This window comes from Sturnus vulgaris, chromosome 19, assembly GCF_052056855.1.
Source record: "Sturnus vulgaris isolate bStuVul1 chromosome 19, bStuVul1.hap1, whole genome shotgun sequence".
Taxonomy (NCBI): Eukaryota; Metazoa; Chordata; class Aves; order Passeriformes; family Sturnidae; genus Sturnus; species Sturnus vulgaris.
In genome coordinates, this window is record NC_142261.1 from 2,873,728 (window position 1) to 2,894,322 (window position 20,595).

The 20,595-nt window shown below is 48.6% G+C and overlaps 1 protein-coding gene across 7 annotated transcripts in view; it reads right to left on the reverse strand.

Moving 5' to 3' along the window:
- Nucleotides 1-211: 211 nt before the first annotated feature.
- The window catches only part of KDM2B (lysine demethylase 2B), a 106,656-nt gene continuing 86,272 nt past the window's right edge, over nt 212-20,595 (reverse strand). For 4 of the 7 annotated variants that reach the window (XM_088175952.1, XM_088175953.1, XM_088175955.1 and 1 more), the window contains 10 exons: nt 16,733-16,957; nt 13,370-13,513; nt 8,746-8,833; nt 7,863-8,131; nt 4,864-5,540; nt 3,333-3,496; nt 2,730-2,891; nt 2,372-2,473; nt 1,829-2,047; nt 212-1,466 (listed from right to left, as the gene is read on the reverse strand). In XM_088175952.1, the coding sequence (XP_088032078.1) occupies nt 1,285-1,466; nt 1,829-2,047; nt 2,372-2,473; nt 2,730-2,891; nt 3,333-3,496; nt 4,864-5,540; nt 7,863-8,131; nt 8,746-8,833; nt 13,370-13,513; nt 16,733-16,957 (2,232 nt within the window). In that variant the 3' untranslated portion in view covers nt 212-1,284. The remainder of the gene's footprint in view (nt 1,467-1,828; nt 2,048-2,371; nt 2,474-2,729; nt 2,892-3,332; nt 3,497-4,863; nt 5,541-7,862; nt 8,132-8,745; nt 8,834-13,369; nt 13,514-16,732; nt 16,958-20,595) is intronic. The other 3 variants (XM_014874940.2, XM_014874945.2, XM_088175954.1) reach the window with 3 other exon arrangements.

The window sequence follows — 20,595 nt, forward strand, 5'->3', positions numbered from 1 at the left end:
CTTACCCAGCCCTGGCAGTGCTGGGGGTTGCTCAGCTCCAGTTTTCATGTTCTCAAGCTATCAGTGTTCCTGGAGCCTGAGCTGGGCAGATCCCTGCTGGAGGAATGGAGATGTGGATGTAACAATGCCCTGGAAAATACTCAGAGCCCTGGGCCAGAGCTCCCTGCAGCCACTCCCCCCTGCCCCCACAGAAACGTGCAGAGCCAGCGCCTGTTTTTGTACAATTGTTTATACAAATTCAACAAAGGTAAAACTGCATCAGGAAGGTCTACGAAAACAACACCGTACAACAATGGCACTTATGAATGCAGAATTTTACAATCAGGAAATAACCATGTTATAAACCTTAAATGAGAACTCAACTCACACTTCAAAGAAAGAGAGACTACGTTTGACCATTTATTCTACTGCTGGACTCACTGTATAAATTAATTTTATATTGAGTACAAGAGCTCATGCTACAGAGTGAAACCCTCCTATGTGCAAAAGCTGAAATCGGAATTTTTTTAAAATTTTGAGAAAAAGGTGATTTCTATACAGATAAAAGTGTTTTACTTCAACTATAATTTACACCTTATTTCCACAACATGCTTATGTCACTTCTGAAGTATACAAAGCAGGATATAAACTTCCATTAAAACATGCTTTAAGTTGAAAGTATGAACCTACTTTTCCTGACCTGGGCACGTTTGTAGATAGATACTGCCTACGAAGTATAGGTTAAGTTCTCGCCTACCATAAGTAAAGATAAAAATTGGCAATCAAAACCGAAACACTGGTAATGCATTCAAACATTGCATAAATAATTTTTAAACAATTTTTGTACAAAAATAGTTCTGCATAATGTAAGATGTAACAAAACAAAACGTGTTAAGAAGGCAGAAATGCAGTGCGTGGTCCACTTAAATGACACCAACTTTTTTTTTTTTCTTAAGAAATGAAAAGCAGAAATCAAATTTACACTACCAAGCACATGCTGTGGTACTTTAAATAACAGTATTTCTTGGAGCTCAGTCCTCTTCCAGGGTGTGAACAATTATCATCGGTAACAGTCGCCTTATGAGTTTGCATAAGAGCCAGTGCAGGACATCCCAGGTGGACTGAATTAGTGGCACAAGTTGAATTTCTTAACATGGGTAGTTTCACGTTGTTCTCTCCTCAACAAGAGTTGTAAAATCCAATCGCGGCATTTTCTGATATTCCAAGTTCCCAATTGAAAATAAAATCCCTACGTGTTCTTAGTCCCTTCCCCCCCTCACCCCAGTATTTACACAAGTCCTTTAACTAACTCAGTTTTTGCAGAAGTTTTTCTTCCACCTGCCCGAACTGGACACTCACAGACATCTCTGCTATGAACTGCTCACAGCCCTCCTTCGTCACTTGCTTGCAGTACCTCAGGTCGATCTGGCAGATGTTCCCACAACGTTTGAAGTAAGACAGGCACTGGTCAGTGACCTTATTGCAGTCTGGGGAGAGCAGAGGGGAGCAACTCAACACTGATTTTCTTGTGCAGCACGAGGAATGCCCAGAGCTCCATCCCCATCCCCAGCAGAGGAATCCCTGCTAGCTCCACGGCCCATCCCCATCCCCCAGCTGTTGTGTAATCCACGGGATCAAGCCAGGCAGCCCAGATGTGCGGAGCAGCGGCGCTGGAAAATCCCCCGGGAGGATGAGTGTGGTTACAACACCTCCCGGCAGCTGCGGGGCCACTTCCACCAGCAGCACGTCCGGCTGCTGCCAGCAGTTACAGCAGGAGCAGGGCAGGGGCCGGCCCAAACCCCCCGGCTCTGATGGCAGTGCCCTCAGCTGCCTCCCCCCCAGCCCTTACCTGATAAATTAATTTCCGTTAACGAATCCCGCGTGGTGGTTCCGACGGCGGTCAGCAGGTTAATAGACTGATCTGTGACGTGGTTACAGTAACTGAGGTTGAGTTTGGAGAGCAGGGGCATGTGTCTGATGATGAGCCGCAGCGAGGCGTCCGTGATGTCCAGCCCGGCCAGGCGCAGCTCCACGATGTTCCGTAGCTTGCTCCGGTTGTCGATCTGACCTGCAAAGCAGAGGCACGAGGTCACTCCCACGAGCCCCAGCCCGCCCTGCCAACATCCGCAGGCCTCTATGAAATGCACCGTGACACACAACACTGCTGCCCTGGGTCAACTTCAGAGCTTTTGCCTGTCTGGAGCTTTGGAGGGAATATCAGCAGGAACACTTGTCTATTTTTGGAACAGGCATGTGGACAAAGCCACCTCCTGATTTCAAAACAAAAGGGATGAAAGTAACTGCAGGGGCCCAGCGGAATTACAAGTCGGGAATAAGCAGTAGGCTGTGCAGTGCATGCCAGAAAGCAGATCTGATTTGCTCAAAATTTCACCTGAGCTGAAATCCGGGCGAATGTGGCATGACCCACAGAACTGCTCCTTCCCTGAACTGGAAGAAAGTGTTTCCATACTCTCTAAAGTACACCCGTTGCAGCCTGAAGAGAAGAAAGTCAGACAGAAAACCAGCACAGTGGCTCAGATGACGGTTCAGCAGGCAGACAACATCCCTGTCTCCCCGGGGCTCCAACCAGGAGTATTCCAAGTCACTTCCTCGAACTCCTGGAGGGGCAGCACGGCCCCAGCCCCGCCAGGTTCGGCTGTGGGGGCTCCTGCCCGTTTGCTCCAAGGGGGACAAAGCACAGAACAGGCCCCGGGGGTGGGGCGGGGCTCCCGGGCTCCTCCCGCTGTTACCTGGCCGGTTGTCCGTGGGCGGGGACAGGAGGTCTCTCATTTGTGCGTCTTTCAGTCCTTCTGCCCACTGCACGTCCAGAGTTCGCAGCAAGGGACAACTGGAGCTACAAAGTGCCGACACTGCTATCCATGAGCACCCTGATAACAGCAGGTCCCGCAGACCTGCAGGTACAGAACAGGTTGGAGCACTGTGACCTTCCACACACATCCAGTGACCTCCACTGGCACCCCCAGGCTGCTCTGACCACGGCCCCCTCCTCCTGCCCAGCTCTCCATCTGTCCCACCACTTGGAACTTCTTCCCCCAGTCCCCTGAGTCCTTTCCATAGAGCATTCATCACTTGCTGGGCAAGACCTGCCTCAAATTATTTTAAATTAACATATTGAGTAGTCAGAAAAAATAATTCTGGCTCATTTTACAGACCCCAAAGTGTCCCCAAAACTGACCCCAAAGTTTTAACCCACTGATTCTTTACACATCTCCAGCCCTCCTAGTAAAGTCTACTCCTCTTCTAGGCCACCCCAGTCCCTGGAGACTTTCCCCAGAGGTTGCAGTTTAGATACAGACTGGTTTGTGATTTGGTGAGGAGAACACATCACTTACCTGGCAGTCTGTTGATAAGCCAACTCAGCTGCTTTTTAGATATATTTGTCCAGCTAAGATCAAGGGTTACAGGCTGTCTCCTAATAATGCCACTAAGCATAAGTGGAGTGATGGATTTACAATGGTTTAAATCTATTTTGGTCCATAATCTTTTGTCACAGCACCTACTCAAAAAGAAAAAAAGCCAACAGCACTTAATTTGGCACTTGTTTGGATTTTGGTAAGGCTTTAAAAGGTGTCATTAAACAGTAGGAAATACTGCAGCATTGAACTAAAAATTGCAAAAGTAAGGCCAAGTATTGCAAAGATAAACAACCCCACACAATGTTACATAAGTTTCACGTTTCTCCATCAAATATATCCTGCAATAAAGCATGGAATTATTTCTACAGAATTACAAGTATCTTTGGATCCCATTTTAAGTCATCCCAGCACTTACTAAAATCCATTTTATAGCCTTAAGACAAGTCACCACTCCTTCCTTGTATTTTGACTACGAAGTCTGATTTAAATAATATGCCCATTTCCTCTGTGTTTTCCTTACTTAAAACCAGCAGATTTGGGAAAACAGATCCTCCCTCTCCTGTTGTGTGTTTGTGTTATCCCTATCCATGTGGATTATGTGTCTTTTTGCTCTTTATGGTTCTCTAAGGGCAACAACATCAAGTCCTGATGAGTGTGCAGGAGTCTGCATTTTGCTCCTTTTTTTTTATTAGCAAATACTATATTTAAGCAGAAAATGCATTTAGCAGGTTTCAGTGACACCAAGCAGCCCACGGAGGAGACACTCCACACACATCACCTCGCACTGAATTATCAGCCTCTCTTCTTTGTGCATGTTTTATTAGCAGCCTATGCTGGAAAGGAGCCTGTTCCAGTCTGTCTGTCCTTGTGCACAGCAGGAACCTGGGACAGGAGTCACCAGAGCCACAAGGCTTCGCTGAAGGGTCACTGGAACCTGTAAATCTGCACTACAGCTTCTGCTGCTGCCACAGCTGTGTCAGGGCCACAAGGGACACGCTGTGAGCAAACACCATCAACAAAGGATTCCTGCAGAACGTGCTCTGCTGGCACAGGGAACAGGCTGGCTCTGCACGTTCCCTCCACAGGGAGACAATCAGCACAGCCCTTGTGAGGAGCACACGGTGGGATCCTCACTGTCTAAGTATTTAATAGCTGAACTGCACAAATGCTGGCAGTCAGGAAGTCCTGGGGCAGAATGACACCAAGGCTGAGCCAGCCTGGCTGTTCCAGCAGCAGGAACACCGCGGTGTCTGACTCCAGCACAGGCTGCTCCAGAGCCCGGCACGCTGACGCCGAGGCTGAAACCCACAGGGCTCCATCAGAAATGCTGGGAACTGTTTCTGAGAAAGCAACCTGAGTCCTGCCACTTGTGCTGGTCACCCCTTCTGCCTGAGCTCACCAGAGCTCCAGGGACAGCCCACACCCCTCTCCCAGGAGACACCGGTGCCTCCATCACCCGCTGCCCTTCGTGCCCATCCCGCCACACCTCGTGTCCCGCCCTCCTTACCATCTGTTCCAGGTCTTGCAAACTCTCATACAGATGCACAAGTCTCTATGACTGAGGTAGCTAAAGACAGCCATCCAGACTTCCCTCTGCATCACGTGGGCTGCCCCATCATCCAGGGGGAGCGAGTCCGGAGGGGGGCTGATGGGAGGAGGCCGGATGACGTGCCGCTCCATCTGGATGCACTTGGGGGGCGACAGCGAGGGCGGGGGCCGGGTTATTCCCCGGGGGGTGCTGCGCAGGCTGGGCATGAGCTGGTGGTGCCTCAGCTCCCGGGGAGTCCCGTTCAACCCTTTGCTGAACCTATGGAGTCTCTCGCTGTTGTTCAACGCACGCTTGGGTTCCTCGTTCTCGCTCTCCGGTTCAGATTTGATGGGTTGGTGGTTCTCATTGGCAAGGCTGTTCTCGGTTTTTTGGATCTCCTGGTTAAGCTCTTTGCTGAGCTCCTTGCTCAGTTCCTTATTGGGGAGCCGCCTTTTCCTCCTCATCTTGAACTTCTTCTTGTCCCTGGGCTCGGCGCCCTCCGTGCTGGGCCCTGCTGTGGGCGAGCTGGACCGAGACTGGTCACTATCCTTGGACCTGGGGGGCGCTTCTGGCAGCTCATCCTCGGGCTCCTGCTTGAGGCGCCGCAGGGGTTTGATCATGGCAGTTCGGTCATCCGGGGCCTTCCACGATCGCCGCTGGAAGGAGAGACAAGGGCTGACTGCGGGAGCCGGGCCGTGCTCAGCAGAGCTTCCCATGTGGATGCTCCACACAGGAGCCCTGCCCGGGGCTGGGCCCTCTGCCAGCGCCGGGCCCCACCCATCCCAGCACCATCCCAGCACCGGCCAAAGGTATCGAGTTCAAGATCCAGCAGGGATGAGGAGTCCAGCCATTGGCTTGATGGACTCCAGGAGTGATAAATGGACTGATTCACCCTGCAGATTCCTGCACATTCCAGGGCCTTGCCCATCTCCGGGTGGATCATTTACACACACAAGATCAGCAGCACATCATGGACAGCTTTGTCCCCAGCAGGCCACAAGAACCCAGGCTTGGGCCACACCCACTGGGAACCCACATCAACACTGCCCAAGTGCCCTCACACATGGCCAGAAGGGCCATTCCCAAAACCTCAGGAACCATCCTGGCAGCTGGACACCCCCAGCCTCCTTTAGAGGCTTTTTAGATGCTCCTTTACACCCAACCAAACCCTGGCCATCCCCTCCAATGCCTGCAGAACAGGGAATGTGACACCCCAGGACTGCTGAGCCCTCACAGGGCACCTTCCTCCTGCCCCAGTCCCTGCTCCCAACAAACTGCTCTGCACTCGCCCCCACTCATCCATGTCCCTCCGATTCACCAGGCTGTGTCAGAGGCCCAGGAAGGCTTCAAGCCTAATCTGATCACCACAAGCAAAAAAGAAATCACCAGCTGTTAAAATGAAATAGCTCTAATAAGGAGATCTGGACTGGCAAGGAGAGGGAACTGCTGTGAGCACACTTGTTGTGTCACAGGGCTCGTGCTTTCTCTTTCCCAATAAACTAATTGGATCAAGGCAGTGGCTGTGTTCCCAAGTTTCAGCCCGCAGTGCATGGTGGAGAAAGCTGATCACCCTGCTTTTAAATTAACATATTATAAAGGGAGAAGTCACAGTAAGGTAATGACAGGTTAGAATAAAAACATTACTACACCAGCCCAGTAGCTCCCTGCACTCCTCACACAGGGCACTGATGGGTGCTCTGCCCATAGGCACTGGAATTGTGATCATGCCAGGCTGTGAGAGGGCAGCAGTGTGCCAGGACATCCCTGGTTCCCTGAGGGGAGCAGGGACTCCAGGATGTGCTGTGGCAGCCCCTGTTGAGGGGCTGTGTTCACACAGGGAGGGTCAACCATCAGTATAGGAACAGATTTTTATTCCTTGGGTCATCAAAACACAACTGGCTGCTGTATTTTAATACAGGACACCAGAAGAGAAAATATAAACCCAGACAGTGCAGCTGAACTATCCTGGAGTTAAAGGTTTCCATAAGAGAGAAAGATTCTGTAATTTCAAGATGTAAATGGGATAAAGTTTGTTTTCTTCTCCATGTTTCAGCTGTTAAAAGAAAGTAAAAATCCCAAACACATTTGTTGTGCTGTGTGGTAATGTGGTACTCACAGAGCCTTCCTCACTGGGGGAGTCCAAAGGGATGGGAAAAGGAAAGCATGGCCAGCACGCAGGTACGCATGAACTGCTACTGTGAATTTTGCTTTCTCTCCACCAAAGCAGCCCAAATCCCTACATTTGCCATCCTGCAGCATTGCCACTGTCCAGCCTTGCAGGACTCACTGACTCCCCACCCCTGGCAGCTTCACAGGCAATACCAGCTCAGCCCCCGATTCTGATTTTACAGCCATCAGCCACTTTAGTCATGAGACACAGTAAATTGGAGCCCTCATTTCTGCCTCTGCAAACCAGCATTCCTGCAGATCCCAAGTACCACATTTTGGAATCTACATGAAAATTCAGAGTGTCCCTGCCTGGCCTGAGAGCCCTGACTGGCATGTTCAGGTCTGAGCTGCCTACACAACTGCTGGGAGCAGCTCCTGCTCTCTGCAGGCACCCCAAGGTGTCCTTTCCAGAGGCTTCCCAGGGTGGCACAGCCCCAAATCAGCCCCAAAACAGCTGCCAGGCGCCACCACGTGGAGACACATGAGAAGGCTTCCATGAAAAGTTGATTTTCACCTTGTTCCTACTCTGAGCACCTTGTAAAGACTTTTCAGTTAAAGTGGGTTTTCCAGTATCTTGAATAAAACAACAGCCACAGCCCAGTGTTTTCAGCCTCTGAACATCAACCCGAGTGTCCCTGTTCAAGCCCCTGTCCTGTCACACCAGCAGCTTTTACCAGAACGGTAAAACGTGGCAGTTCCTCTGGGAACAGTCTGGGATTTGGGGATGAGCTCTAAGCCAGGAGAGCAGAGTCACCAGCCCCAGCCAGCCCAGGCTCAGTGCAGAGCCACGAGCAGGGGCTGTTCCTTACCCTCTTTCTCATCGTGGGTTCCTGGGACTTCTCGAATTTCCGTTTCCTCCACAGATGCACTTCATCAGATTTTCTCCTCAGGATTGAGTCAACTGGAGCTTTTTTGGAATGTTCCTCCGATTTCCGCCTGGGAGTCTCCTCGCAGTCCCCTTTCCTTTTGGCAGCATCTGGCACTTCCTTGTTGTCTCTGTTAATTTTCTGCTCCTTCAGCAACGAGCCCGGGAGATTTGATGCGTATTTAAATCCTGGTCCGCGCTTTTGCTTGTACGCCAGAGAGACACAAAACACAAACCAACTTTATACCTTATGCATCTCCCAGCCCTTCACGCTGCCACCAGCACTCCAACGCTGGTGGGTTGGTCACTTTCTAACTCACAAAATGATTAATGGGGAGTTAAAAGTTTTAATTTTCCTGAGGTTATTTTTCTAACTACACACTTGCAAGTGTCTGTCTCAGTCTACAAAGAAATAATGTTGCACTAATTCCAACAGACACTCCACGTTTTTGCATAATTGCTTGTGAATTTTTAATTCAGGAATTTTCTTTGTCAAAATTAACGTGCAGCAGTGCACAGAACTAACCTAAATATTCCCCAGGTGCTGGGTGAAGTGTTGGCACAAGTATACAAAAATGATTGAAGAACAGAAAGCTGTGAGCTTGTCTCCAACCCACAGAATGAACCATATAACCATGGAATGGTTGGGGTTGGTAGGGACCCTAAAGATCACCTCATTCCAACCCCTCACCATGGGTAATTAAGAACAAAACATGAATTAAGCACAAAACCGAAAGCTGGTGTTGGGCTAAAGTCTATCTACAAGCCAGAGGGAATGCTTAAGATTTTGTATCTCATTCCAGCACCACTTATTCCCATTAAACTCACTTTTCCAGTTTTCCCTGCATGGTTGCACTTTGGACACTCCCAGCAGTTCGGCAGCTCATCGTTAACCACACCATCCGATTCCTTCACCTGTGGGGGAGACACAGCATTCACAACTGCACGGGCAGGAAGGTGATGATCATTCCAAGGCACATTGTCCAGCTCCTCGTTTTCAGGGATGGACTGCAGCCCTCCCAGGGGAGCAGAGGCACAGGGCTGAGCAAGGCTGAGCAAGCCCTGGGTGCTGCACAGCCACCCCTGGGCGATGCTGGAGGAAGGGACGCTGGCCAAACACATCTGGGCTTTCCATAGGTCAGTGACAATCTCAATTCACACACTCTGCTCTTAGGACAAGAACAGAGAACGTCCCCAAACGCAGAGCTGTGACTGCACCATCTCCAAACGCCCTCGCACACCTCGGGTTTGCAAAGCCCAGTCCCGTGTCCCCCGGGAGAGGCACAGCCTGATCTCCCCACAGGCAGGGCTCTCCCATCCATGTTCCCACATACATTAATCCCATGGGCATTTTTAGCAGCACAGCACCCTGCACTGTAATCAAGTGTTCCTTAAAATACATTTCTTTCAGGATCAGAACTAGCAGTCCCAGGCTGCAGCTCTTCAGCCCATGTGCCAGTGGGGATGGTGCTGCCAAGGCAGCTCAGAACAGACACGTTCATTCACAGCACTGGACACACGGAGGCATTTCCAGGGTTTCTCACACCCCAGATCCTCAGTCAGTGTAAGGGACAGAAATGCTGATGACTTCACTACCTCCAACACTGACATTTTGCTTTCTGATAGAAACCTATGCTTAGTGTTGTTACACTCCAGCAAAAGCACAATCCTGCCCTACACAGCTGGAATGTTCCTCCTTTCTGGATTTTCACACAGGAACCTGGAGTGCTTTCTAAACAGGGAACAGGCATTTCAGAAAAGACATTTTTGTGAATGAAAAGCAGAGCTAAGATACACCCTCCACACAAACGCACTCAGTGATGGCACATTCCCACTTAAGGGTTTCATTACATATTCAGAAATAAAAAAACTTGGGAGAAAAAGAAGAAAAATATTGATTTATTACTCTTGTAGACAACAAAAACATGCTGCTGTCCAGACTAACAGCTGGGCACTGGCAGCAGCAGAGTGGCTGCAGGAGACAGGAACAAGCACAGGCAGGGATCTGCAGATTTCTCATGTTTCTGAAACATTTCCTCCTCCCAGTGCAGGGAAAAGGCACTGGCTGTGCAGGAGCAAGCCCTCGGATTTAGGAACTGCTTCCTCAAGTCCCTGAGCCAGACAGCAGCCATTCTAGTTTCACCATCCAGTGAGAGTGATGACATGTCAGTCTCTCAGCAAGACTCCTGGAGTTAATAAATAAGTAAATGAAGTGGGCAGAATTTAAATACTGGTTTTATCACAACTATGTGCCTTTGAACCTTCTTTCCCATGGTAGGTGTAAGATACTTCAGGAGTTGTTGTATACATCTCTGCCTCAGGGGAACAATTCCTGGCCCAAGCCCAAGTTGGGAACAAGTTATTTCCCGCACTGAATATAGAACAAGTGCTGCTGAAGGGAAAGCATTACAGCTCTGTCCCCTCTGTGAAGTTTAAGGAACTGAACAGATGTGAGGAACTGTAAGCAAACTAATTAGACACACACAAACCTGCCACTGAATCTGTCCCAAGCCTTTCAGGCTGGGTGGGAGCCAGTTCTGAGTGTTTGCTGCAAACAGCAGGTGGGTGTCTGAGGCACAGCGTGAGGCGTCACAGAAACCTACCTGCAGCACGAGGTCAGCAACTCAGACCTGAACACGAGACCTGGGTGCTGGGGACTCAGCTTGGTGGGGATATGGAGACCCCAGGATGCTGATCTGGCATCCCTGAGGAAGAACCACAAATTCTGGCAGTGCCCAGACTGAAAAAGGCAGTGAGACACACCTGGGCTGAAGCTGTGCTGGAAAAGGCCTTTGTATCCCTGCTGCTCTGACAAGGCACCTAAATATTCACTTCAATTGTTATCACTACATTCAGCTGAGATGGAAAAGAACAAGCTCCTAGTGGAGAGAAGAACCCCTTCTCCCTAAGCAAAAGGCATCAGATGCTGCACTCAGACGTGCTAGCCAGCAATAGCAGCAATTTGAGATGAAGCAAGAAAAATTCACCACTCTTGGTTCAACTCAAACCCTGTGTAACAACGACAGGCAGAGGCAGTGCTCATCCCAAAATCTCATGAGCTCCCTCTGGAAGCAGTGCTGTGCTTGCGAAACGCTCACCAAGATCATTTTCATAAGAAACCCGTTCAGCAAAACAAGAATTTGTGTTGGTGTGGTATTTTCAAGGAAAGAAGGATGTCAGGAAGCTCCTGTGACACTTCTGAGCACATGGAACATCCTGGGAACATCCTGGGTTGTGCCCAACACAGCTCCAACACAATCACTGCAGGTGCTCTGGTACCCAGGGCCCCCACAGAAGCCCCTCAAGGCTCAGATCTGTGCCAGGGCACAGATACACCCGAGCCACCCTTAATCTAACTCCTCAGAGAGGTCCTCTGGCACTGCTGATTCATGGAGAAAAACCTCCAGAACATGTACAGCCTAATCAGGGAGCTGGAAGAGGATGGACTTCAAACCACAACTAACCTGCCCAGAGAATAAATCACCCCCTGCATGCACCAAACTACTCCACAAGCTCTGGGAAATGCAGTTTGGAGGGAATCCACTCCACAGGGGAATAAGCCAGGAAAGGACATCTGCCTTTCACTGATCCAGTTAATTCCAGTCTTCCCCAACACTGCATAAGCCAGACACTGAGCTGGAGATGACCAGCAGTTCACATGGTGCTGCTTCCCAAGTGGGACAGGAAGGGACTTTCCCTCGTGGGCAGAGGAAGCAGCTGCCCTGGGGCTGGGGCTGCATCAAAGGCTATTTATGGGCTCCATCCTCAGGGCTCAAGGGCTCCAGCAACATGTAAACATGGCAGGAATTTCTGTCTTGAAGGAAATGATGGAACCCGGGAATGAAAAGCAAGGAAGGATCCAAGGAAGAAGCTCCATTTTCCTTCTGCTGTTCCCCTGAGCAGTCTCATCTCACCTTCCAAGATGATTCTGAAATTCTACCAGTGCTCTTTTGCCTCAGAAAATAAACAGCACCAGTTACCCACTATTTCAGCTCAGCAGAAGCACTGAGAAATGAAAATACAAGACACACAAGGCACACAGTGAACCTCCCAGTGCTTAATTGTCAGGATCACCCAAAGCAACGCTGCTCCTAGTTACCAAAAGAACACTCAGAACACCACGCATGTGTAAGAGAATAAACAGCACTTGCCTGATTTCACAGATCTGACCCACATCCTGTACTAGTCCCAGATGTAGTATGGGGAGAGGAAATCATACCTGAGCTGCCACTAGACAACAAGTGTCCTCTGAACTCAGCCCTGAGGTGCCACTGACACTGCAAAGGCAGAGATGAGGGTGCACAGGGCACTTCCAGCAAGGGTTGGAACAGCAAAGCAGCCAAAATTAAGGTACCTCTGAAAATGAGCAGCTCCTTCCTCTGCTTCATCAGCCCCCAAAGTTTTGTTTTAGGCAGAGCCAAACAAGCAAAGCTCCTTTTCAGAGCCCATCTGTGGCAGGAACTGAGCACCAGCTCCATGAATCAGGGAGAAGGCACAGCTCTTGGTTTGCCAGCTCCCCACGTTCTGCTCTAATAAACGACAGCACAGAGCTTGGTGCAGCACCATGTACAGCTCAGGAGAAATGAAAGGCCAGGAGAGCTTCACCCTAGGCCTGCATAAGGAGCACACACACCTCTCCTCCCAGACACCCCAGAAGGGCCTAAATGCTGCTTTCTGGGGCACGGTGTGCAAGAATACATTTGCTTTGGCAAATCACTTTAACCATAAACAAATCAGCAACAGGAAATGGCTGATCAGCTGAAAGAAACAAGCTCTGGAGAAAGGCAGCTTCTAAATGCTAATGCAGGGAGATATGCCCAAAATGACACTTTTGTTACCAGCAAAGAATACAGCTGCTCACAGGACTCAAGTCAGCCAAGGGTGAGCACTCCTGCAGCCTGACACTGGCTCAGGCTGTTCTCCAGAGCTGCACTCCTCCTGCTCCAACACTTGCTCCTAACATCTTTAGAGCCAGCTGCCACCCTAAGGCACATCTGTGCCTGGACCTCCACGAGCAGCCAATTGCTCATCTGTACTTCGTGGGACTCAGGAAGAAGCTACTGACATGGACTTGGGAATATCTCACCCTGAAGTAGAGGCAGCTTGCTCTGCCTTCCCCATCCCAACTGAAACACTTCACTTCCTGAAACAAGGGGCAGAAAGAAAGAAACAAACCCACAAGATCTTCACAAGCACACACACACTCAGGGGATGCCCACAGCCAGGGTCCCTTCTCCCAGGGAATGCTGTTACATCAAGGACCCTGCCTGCTGCTCAGGGCTGTGTGTGCCACAGATCCCACCCTGCTCCTCACACCAGCTCTCTGCTCACTTACTCATCTGTCCAAAGATGAAAACCTAAAAGCTTCCCAATTTCTGTGCACCATTTTTACATTAAGGTGATAACTAATTCAGCTTTTGTTTCCAACATGTATCACATCCTTGTACTCACCTTAAGGCATCCTGGGTGTATGATTTCATTACAAATGGAGCATTCCATTAGCATGAGATTAAACTTGCTCTCCTCCTCTTCCACAGTGTCCTCTTTCCCAGCTTCTCCACACACCAGACACACAGCAGTATGAGGCAGCACCGGCTGTTTATGTATCAGAAAAAACTGATCAAGACATGGCAGACATAGAAACACACAAGCTCAATGTCCATTTACAGTATCCTCATTTCAAAGAGGAGATAAATAGGGATTAATTGTACAAACTGACATGAAGGCAAAAAAAAACCCCCAAAAAATTGGTAACAAATTAGGGCTGGGTACCAGACCAAGCTCCACAGGACAAATTTCACCAAAGGGCCCTCCCTGCAGCAATACAGGTTCAAGGAACGTTACTGGGATGGATGAAAATGCATTTTTGGTGGGTTCCTTTTATCTGTGAGCTGACACAGACATTGGCATGCAAGTCACTTCACCAGTGTACAATGGGAGGGGAAAGAAGCAACCTAGAATATCACTATTCACATCCATTAGGCTTCACAATCCAAGTAGCAATTTGGCAGCTCCCTTATTTTACAGGCAGGGCAGACAGATGTTATGGGACCTGATCCAGGTCTCACAGCAAGCCCACAACAGAACCAAGAACAGCCCTTTTCCTGACTGGCAGTCCATTATCCAGGGCCCTGCTCCCAACCTGAGCACTGCAAAAAGCTCTGCTCACTTAGAGGATTCTCTCCTGCAAGTGTCACAAGTGAGATCACACAGATTTTCTTCTGAGGCAGAAAGGGAACCGCAGCATCTCACATATCCATCACCCATGTCAAAGCACTGAATGCCACTCTAATTAAAAAGCCACCTTTTTGCTAATGATTAACAAAATTCTGGTTTGCAGCAATAAGGTATAAACCTCATTACAAAAAAGAGGAAGATCCTAAACTGCCCACGAAGGGAAGTGCAATCGATTAGGCTGCCAGTCCTTAACTATTACACAGCCAGAGGCAGAGATGGGGCTTTTCCCAGCAAGGATCTCTTGTGGATGAGTGAATAAATCCCTAAGAGAATACCTGCACACCAACCCAAACTTCAGCAAACAGTGCATCCCTCAGCAAGGCAGGGGGAAGCCCAGCTGTAGTGATCTGTTAGAGCACAGAGCATTTTGCAAACAGCAGTACAATTTTTCTTGCTGGGAGCAAGGCAATCTCCTCTGTGCCACCACTGCCTCTGTCCCACTGAGGGGCTGGAACAGCAGCAGTGCTGTCACAAGGTTTCCTCCCAGCCCCAGGCTCCCCTCAGACCCATTCCATGCAGCAGTGTCCCAGGCACTCCTGCTTCCCTTCCTGATGGAACTGGTGATGCAGAGGAGGTTCCTGCTCTCTGAACAGCAGTACCAAAAGCCTCTGAAGGCTTCTGAGCTTAATGAAAGTCTGTCTAGTTAATATTGTCAATGTTATTAACCAGGGCAAGCACAATCCCAGAACTGTAGGGATCATTACTTCCATACAGCTTCAGCATCTTGCAGGGTTTTTTTGGCTGGAAACTGCTGGATAGGTACCACAATATATTACTGCTCAATTGTTAGAGAACAAGGGCAAAGCCAACAGGATTGCTTACAGAAATGTGAAGCACCTTGAAAGTTACAACACTCCAATGCCTTAATTTCCTGGACCCTTGCTGCTTTAAGAGTTTGTAACAATCTCCCTGATATTTGCACCCACCTAGGAAGTGCAGTGAATTCACTGTCGGTGCATGTGAGGGTGGGACAAGTAATCAGAGACCCCTGGCTACCTCTGTCCTAACTGAAAGTAAAACTCTAGGCACCAAGAAGATAAATAAGTCTTCACTGTCAGACAGAGGATGACTACACTCAGCTAGAAGAGAACCCAGATCATCTCCAAAACACTCAGCCTGTGTTACTGAGAGTGAAACAGCTTAGTCTGAAAGTTTCCTTCATCAGTGAGGATGAGAAAGCACACTGCAGTCCTAATTTAATCCTTCCACTAAAAAGGCAGCATGATTTCACTATTTCTTGCCCTTGGAGAATAATAAATTCTTCATCCATGCTGTTCAATTCATGCCACACTCCAGGAAATCAAGTGTTCAAAGAAAAGACACTTGAGCTGCAAAAGCACTCTGCAGAAAGGTGGATATTCCGTGTACTTTACTGAAAGATCCAGCAGCGCTGAACCAAATCCTCTGTGTCAGGAACAGTGCAGAGCTTGGTACAGGACATGGAGTGAGCTACCAGGAGCAACTACTGGAAACCTTAAGTACTCATCAGTTTTTTATCAGTGTCAGGTAAAGTCATTTAATCCCTCCACTTTGGTCATCTCCTAAGAACTAAATGAAAAACCCCCAAATATTAAGTGAAAGGAACTGTAAGGAGAGTAATCAGTATAGATAGAGTGATATTTCAGTTATGAATAAACAACATTCCTTTCCTTAAAAAAACAACAACAAAAGAAAACCAAACCCATAACAACAGCACAAACAAGACCTTCTAAAGAATTAAAATAAAAACTAAAGCTGATTTTTAGCCTTGAACAGAGTCACTGCAGACATGAGACCTGAGAAGAAGCTCCACAAGTCAGCACGGCAGCTGGAGATTCAAAAGCTGCTTGAACAACTTAATGGAAGATTAATCTGTCAATATTTGTTAAATAGAAAGCTATTGCTTGTGACTCAAGAAGCTCCTCAGTAATGTATCACAGGAGCCCAGGAAACCGAGTGCCTGCTTGCCCTGTTCCGATGCTCTTTCCCTGACAGCCATTTCCAGTCCCTGAGGAAGACAAGACCCTGGATTGATGGCTCTCTGCCTCGTCTATATCAGACCCTCTGCTCTGTGCCTAAGTCACCAGAAACAAATTGAAATTCAGATCTCGGGGAACCTGGGGCTGGGGCCATCAACACCAAAATCCTGGAGGCTGCCAGTCAAGGATTCCTCACATCCTAATTTAGGTGGATAACGTGGCAAAGATGATGGCAGGGCAGCTTTTCTCAGGAAATTCCAACATTCAAACCGAACACACCTCTTCATCCTTTGAATCAGAACTTCCCATTCTTCCCCTTTTCCCCCAGATCCCAGAGTTTGAGAGTGATTTGAGCACTGATTTTTGATGTACTGAAATTCTCCACTTCTATACTGCTAAAAGGAAAGCTGTCCTGTTATGTTTTAGTGGTATTCTGGTTTAAGATTTGGGGAGGATGAGAAGCACTGGGGAAGAAGGGATCTGAGCTGGGAGGGCAGGGATTACACATTTTTGTCAGCGATTACTCAAAGCAGAGCTCCCATCCCCACACCTGATCACCCAGGAGACGCGGCGGGAGGAAAGGACTGTGCAGACAAGCTGCAGGCCCAGGCACACTTACAGCTATGCACTGCCTCATGATGCAGGACTGCTTCATCCTGCCGGGCCCCCCGAACTTCTTCATGTCCTTGCAGAAGTGGCACTCTCCGCACTCTGTCCGCAGACACGCCTCGCACTTGCGGCATCGCGTCCTCCGCCGCCGCGCTCCCGCCGTGCTCCGGTTGGCCGCGAGCTTCACGGCAGAGGCAGCGCCCAGCTTCCCCTTGGGCCGCCCCACTGCCCTGTTCTGGAAGAGACACACACACACACAGGATCAGCTGCACATCCCACCTGCTGCTGGGCTCTGGGGACAAGTGAAGGCGTTATGGGAATTATGCACACGCAGGTAATGCTCAGTGGATATATACGGTCACTCTTGGACATAAAGGAGTTCCATCGCTTTTCCGAGGAAGGATGTGCTGTAAAAAGACACAGAAGCCAGGACACAAATGAGAGATCCCAAAGCCAGAGCGAGCCCATTTCAACAGGAGGTAAGGGAGAAGGTATTTAGGCACAGCTCAACACAAGATCAAGTCCCAAGTGAGGTGCTTGGCTTAGGACAATGGATGATCTGTGCCAGTGCTGAGCTCTGGGCCAGAGATATCTTAGATTTGTGCTCAGGTTAAACCAGAAGGACTTCCTCTGCTGAATCCAAGGAGCAACAAAAGTGATTTGGTGGTTAGGTACAGCAGAGAAACACTCAGCCAGTGGCTCAAGCCCCCAGTCATATCCCTAAAAATTTAGAACAGTATGAACTACTGCCAAGCAATAAGGTAGGAAATAAAACACAAATGCTACAAAATCCTTCCAAGTTAGGCCCCCTCCTATCCAACACTAGCAACTGCTCAAAAATAGAACACCAACTGATGATGTGCAAAGGCTAAAAAGGGCATCCCAGGTCTAGATTTCAATGACCTTTAAGACAGAAACTAAAGGAGCATGAAAAGATTTGAAATGATTAGGTTAACTGCAACATTTTCACTCTGGACATCCAAATTCCGTGTTCTCATCAGAAACTCCCTATTATATACAAGAACTTACAGCTCAAGCCAAACATCACTAAATACCATGTAATTTTATGGGGCTAACTATCCAAGAATTGGCTTGGCTCATACTGACCCCTGACACCTTTCTCCATAAAGATGATAATAACAGGACTGCAAAGTTCATCTGGTTTAGCATTTCTACAACTCTTCCATTTTCTGCACATCTCAGCATATGACCAACAGACCACCCAGTTTCACTTTCTGTTTCTGTTGAATTCTGGGCAATCACCAAGGCAGGGGCAGCTTGGCTATAAGGAGCCATGCAGAAATTCCACCAGAGTTTTTAAAAGAAAGGATGTGGAAACACTGCACTTGGTTGTACAAAAGCTTCCCCAAGTGTCCTGCTGTACAACCCTGAAGAGTAGCCACGCTGCAGTGTATTTATCTTCCTCCCAGATGACTTAGCAAAGCCCCAGTGACTTTCTCTAAGCTGCAGAGAAGTGCTGATATTTTAACAGCCTCCATCCCAGGAATCTCATTGCTGGGAGAGCAAAGAAGTCAGGAGCTAGACCCCTTAAGTTTTCTCCCCTACAGACTGACTATCACTACCGAGGTGGGAGAAAACACTACTTAGTCCATGATGTTGCCGAGATTCCTGCAAAGTTTTCAATTCCACTCCTCCAGAACAGATTTTGTTCCGTGTGCAGGTTGAATCTCACCGTGCTGTGTGAACACGGACGAGCAGAGCTTCCTTCCCATCGGCAACCGCCGCAGCCGCCTGGATTTCAGATCAATGTCAGACACTCTAAAGAATTAATATTTACCTTCTAGACCAACTTTCCAGCCTCTCAAGGATAAACTCGGCTCTGGGAGGACTGGCTTAGAGGCAACCTAGATAAGAGATAATTTTCTTCCTCAGCATGAATCACTCCTCCATTCTATTAGAGTCTCCTTCAGCTAGGAAGGGAGGCGAGACACGAACCAAAGGCTGGATATCAGCGGGAACAAGTTAAACCAAAACATGCACAACAACCTTGGCAGCTCCCCTTGGACAACAACACATGGAAGATTCTGTGTGAGCACCTGACTCCTTCCTACTGGGAAGCAACATGATTATATTTGAGGTAAACAACAGCTATGACACCGTGAGAATGCTGTTTTTAAATGCTTTCAAGGAAAAATCAAACTCTGTACTTTTCCAGCTGAAAGACAACTCCTGCTTCTGCCACAGTAATCCGAGCCAAGTCCTAATTCTGAGGACAACAGTTTAAGTGCAGGACACTCCAAAGATGCAAGTGATAAAAAGGCATCACTTGAACATAGAATCTGAGAATCCTAAAAAACCCACAAAAGCAGGAAGGTGAAAGTACAAGAACAAGCCTGAAGTCAGACCACACCACAAAACTCGGATTTTCTTCCAGACACCACCAGAACACAGCAGAGGTGCAGACCTCCATCTCACTGTACGGACCATTTCTTGCCTACCCAAACCTCTTCACTGCTCGTTAGCAAATTGTACTAGCTGGGTTTGTACTAATTTACCAACCAATCCTCAATCCAAGCCACGTTTTCATTCCAGGATGTCGCAGCCAGCAAGGCTAAAGAGGCCTTGCAGGAATTCCCATTCGTATCTAGTTTCAAGGGGCTCCAAAAGTGGTCGCTTAAAAACCTCCACAGAAGAAAATCTGGCCTGTGGGTTCCTCCCAGAAAGGGGCTGGGATTCAAGGGGGTAGAAGGAGCCTCCAACATGGCTTGGGGTTTATTTAGCACATGGCAGACAGCCAGATAAATTCCAGGTCGATGTTAGTGAGGAGATGCTGCAGGATTTCCAGCTCAAACTGCAATTTTACAACATACCAGCCCTAGCAATGAGACTGGATAAAATCTCCTTCACAGCTCCTGTCTCCACCTCTGTACTGCCACTTGTCACTCTCCCAGCACAGCTCCATGGATTTGTCTTGCAAATAACGAGCACATGGTAGGGGACAGCAGCACTCCTTACCCTGGGTTTACCACAGTGGCCAGCAAACAGCAGCTCCGTGGCCTGAGGCTCAGGACTGGGTGTCACACAAAGCCCAACTCCAGGTTCTAGGCTGACACAATCTCACTCCTGTGGAGGGGACCCCATCATCTCCTTTCCCAAGGAGATGCAACCCTCAAGCATAGCCTGGGCCTGGTGACTCTGTAGCCCCCCACAGCCACCTCTGAGAACCATCAAGGACACAAAGATTGTACCAAACATGAAGATTTTTTTTTTTCCTCTTTAAACCTTACAACAGAGGCCAAGGTGCTGAGACAGAGTCTACCTGGAATACTATCACCAGCCACTCACTATGTTCTCCAGCATTGCCACAAAAACTGTGCTTATAAATTCTATGGCCACAGCAAGCCTTCAAAAGAGAGGCAGGAGGATGCTGAAGTGGTGACAGCCACTCTGCCAAGCTCTCAACAAAGGCAGAGCAAGCAGCTGTTGAAATGTATTAGGATTAATATCTTAAATCCCTATCTCTATTACACGGAAACCTAGAAAGCTGGTGGACTTGCACTGCCTTCTAGACATGTGAACAGGACACCCTGCTCGTTTGGTTTTTGTTTTTTCTTCTGTGGGTTTTTTTTTTGTGCTCTCCATATTACTGCTATGACACACAAAGGTAACTTGCTCCTGTTCCCAAAGCAGACATAGCACCTGGGCTCCAGGGGTAAACGTGGGCCATCACATGTATTATCCTATGCACTACAAAACCATTTACAAGTCATCAAGTTGGGCTCACCCTCCCACACCACAGTGCTTAAACATGTCCGTTCCTCCAACAGGAAACAGATTGCAGCGATTTTCTGAAGAGCTGGCCTCCTACCCCACCAAATTCACCAATTCAAATGCTCCTTTTGAACAGCAATT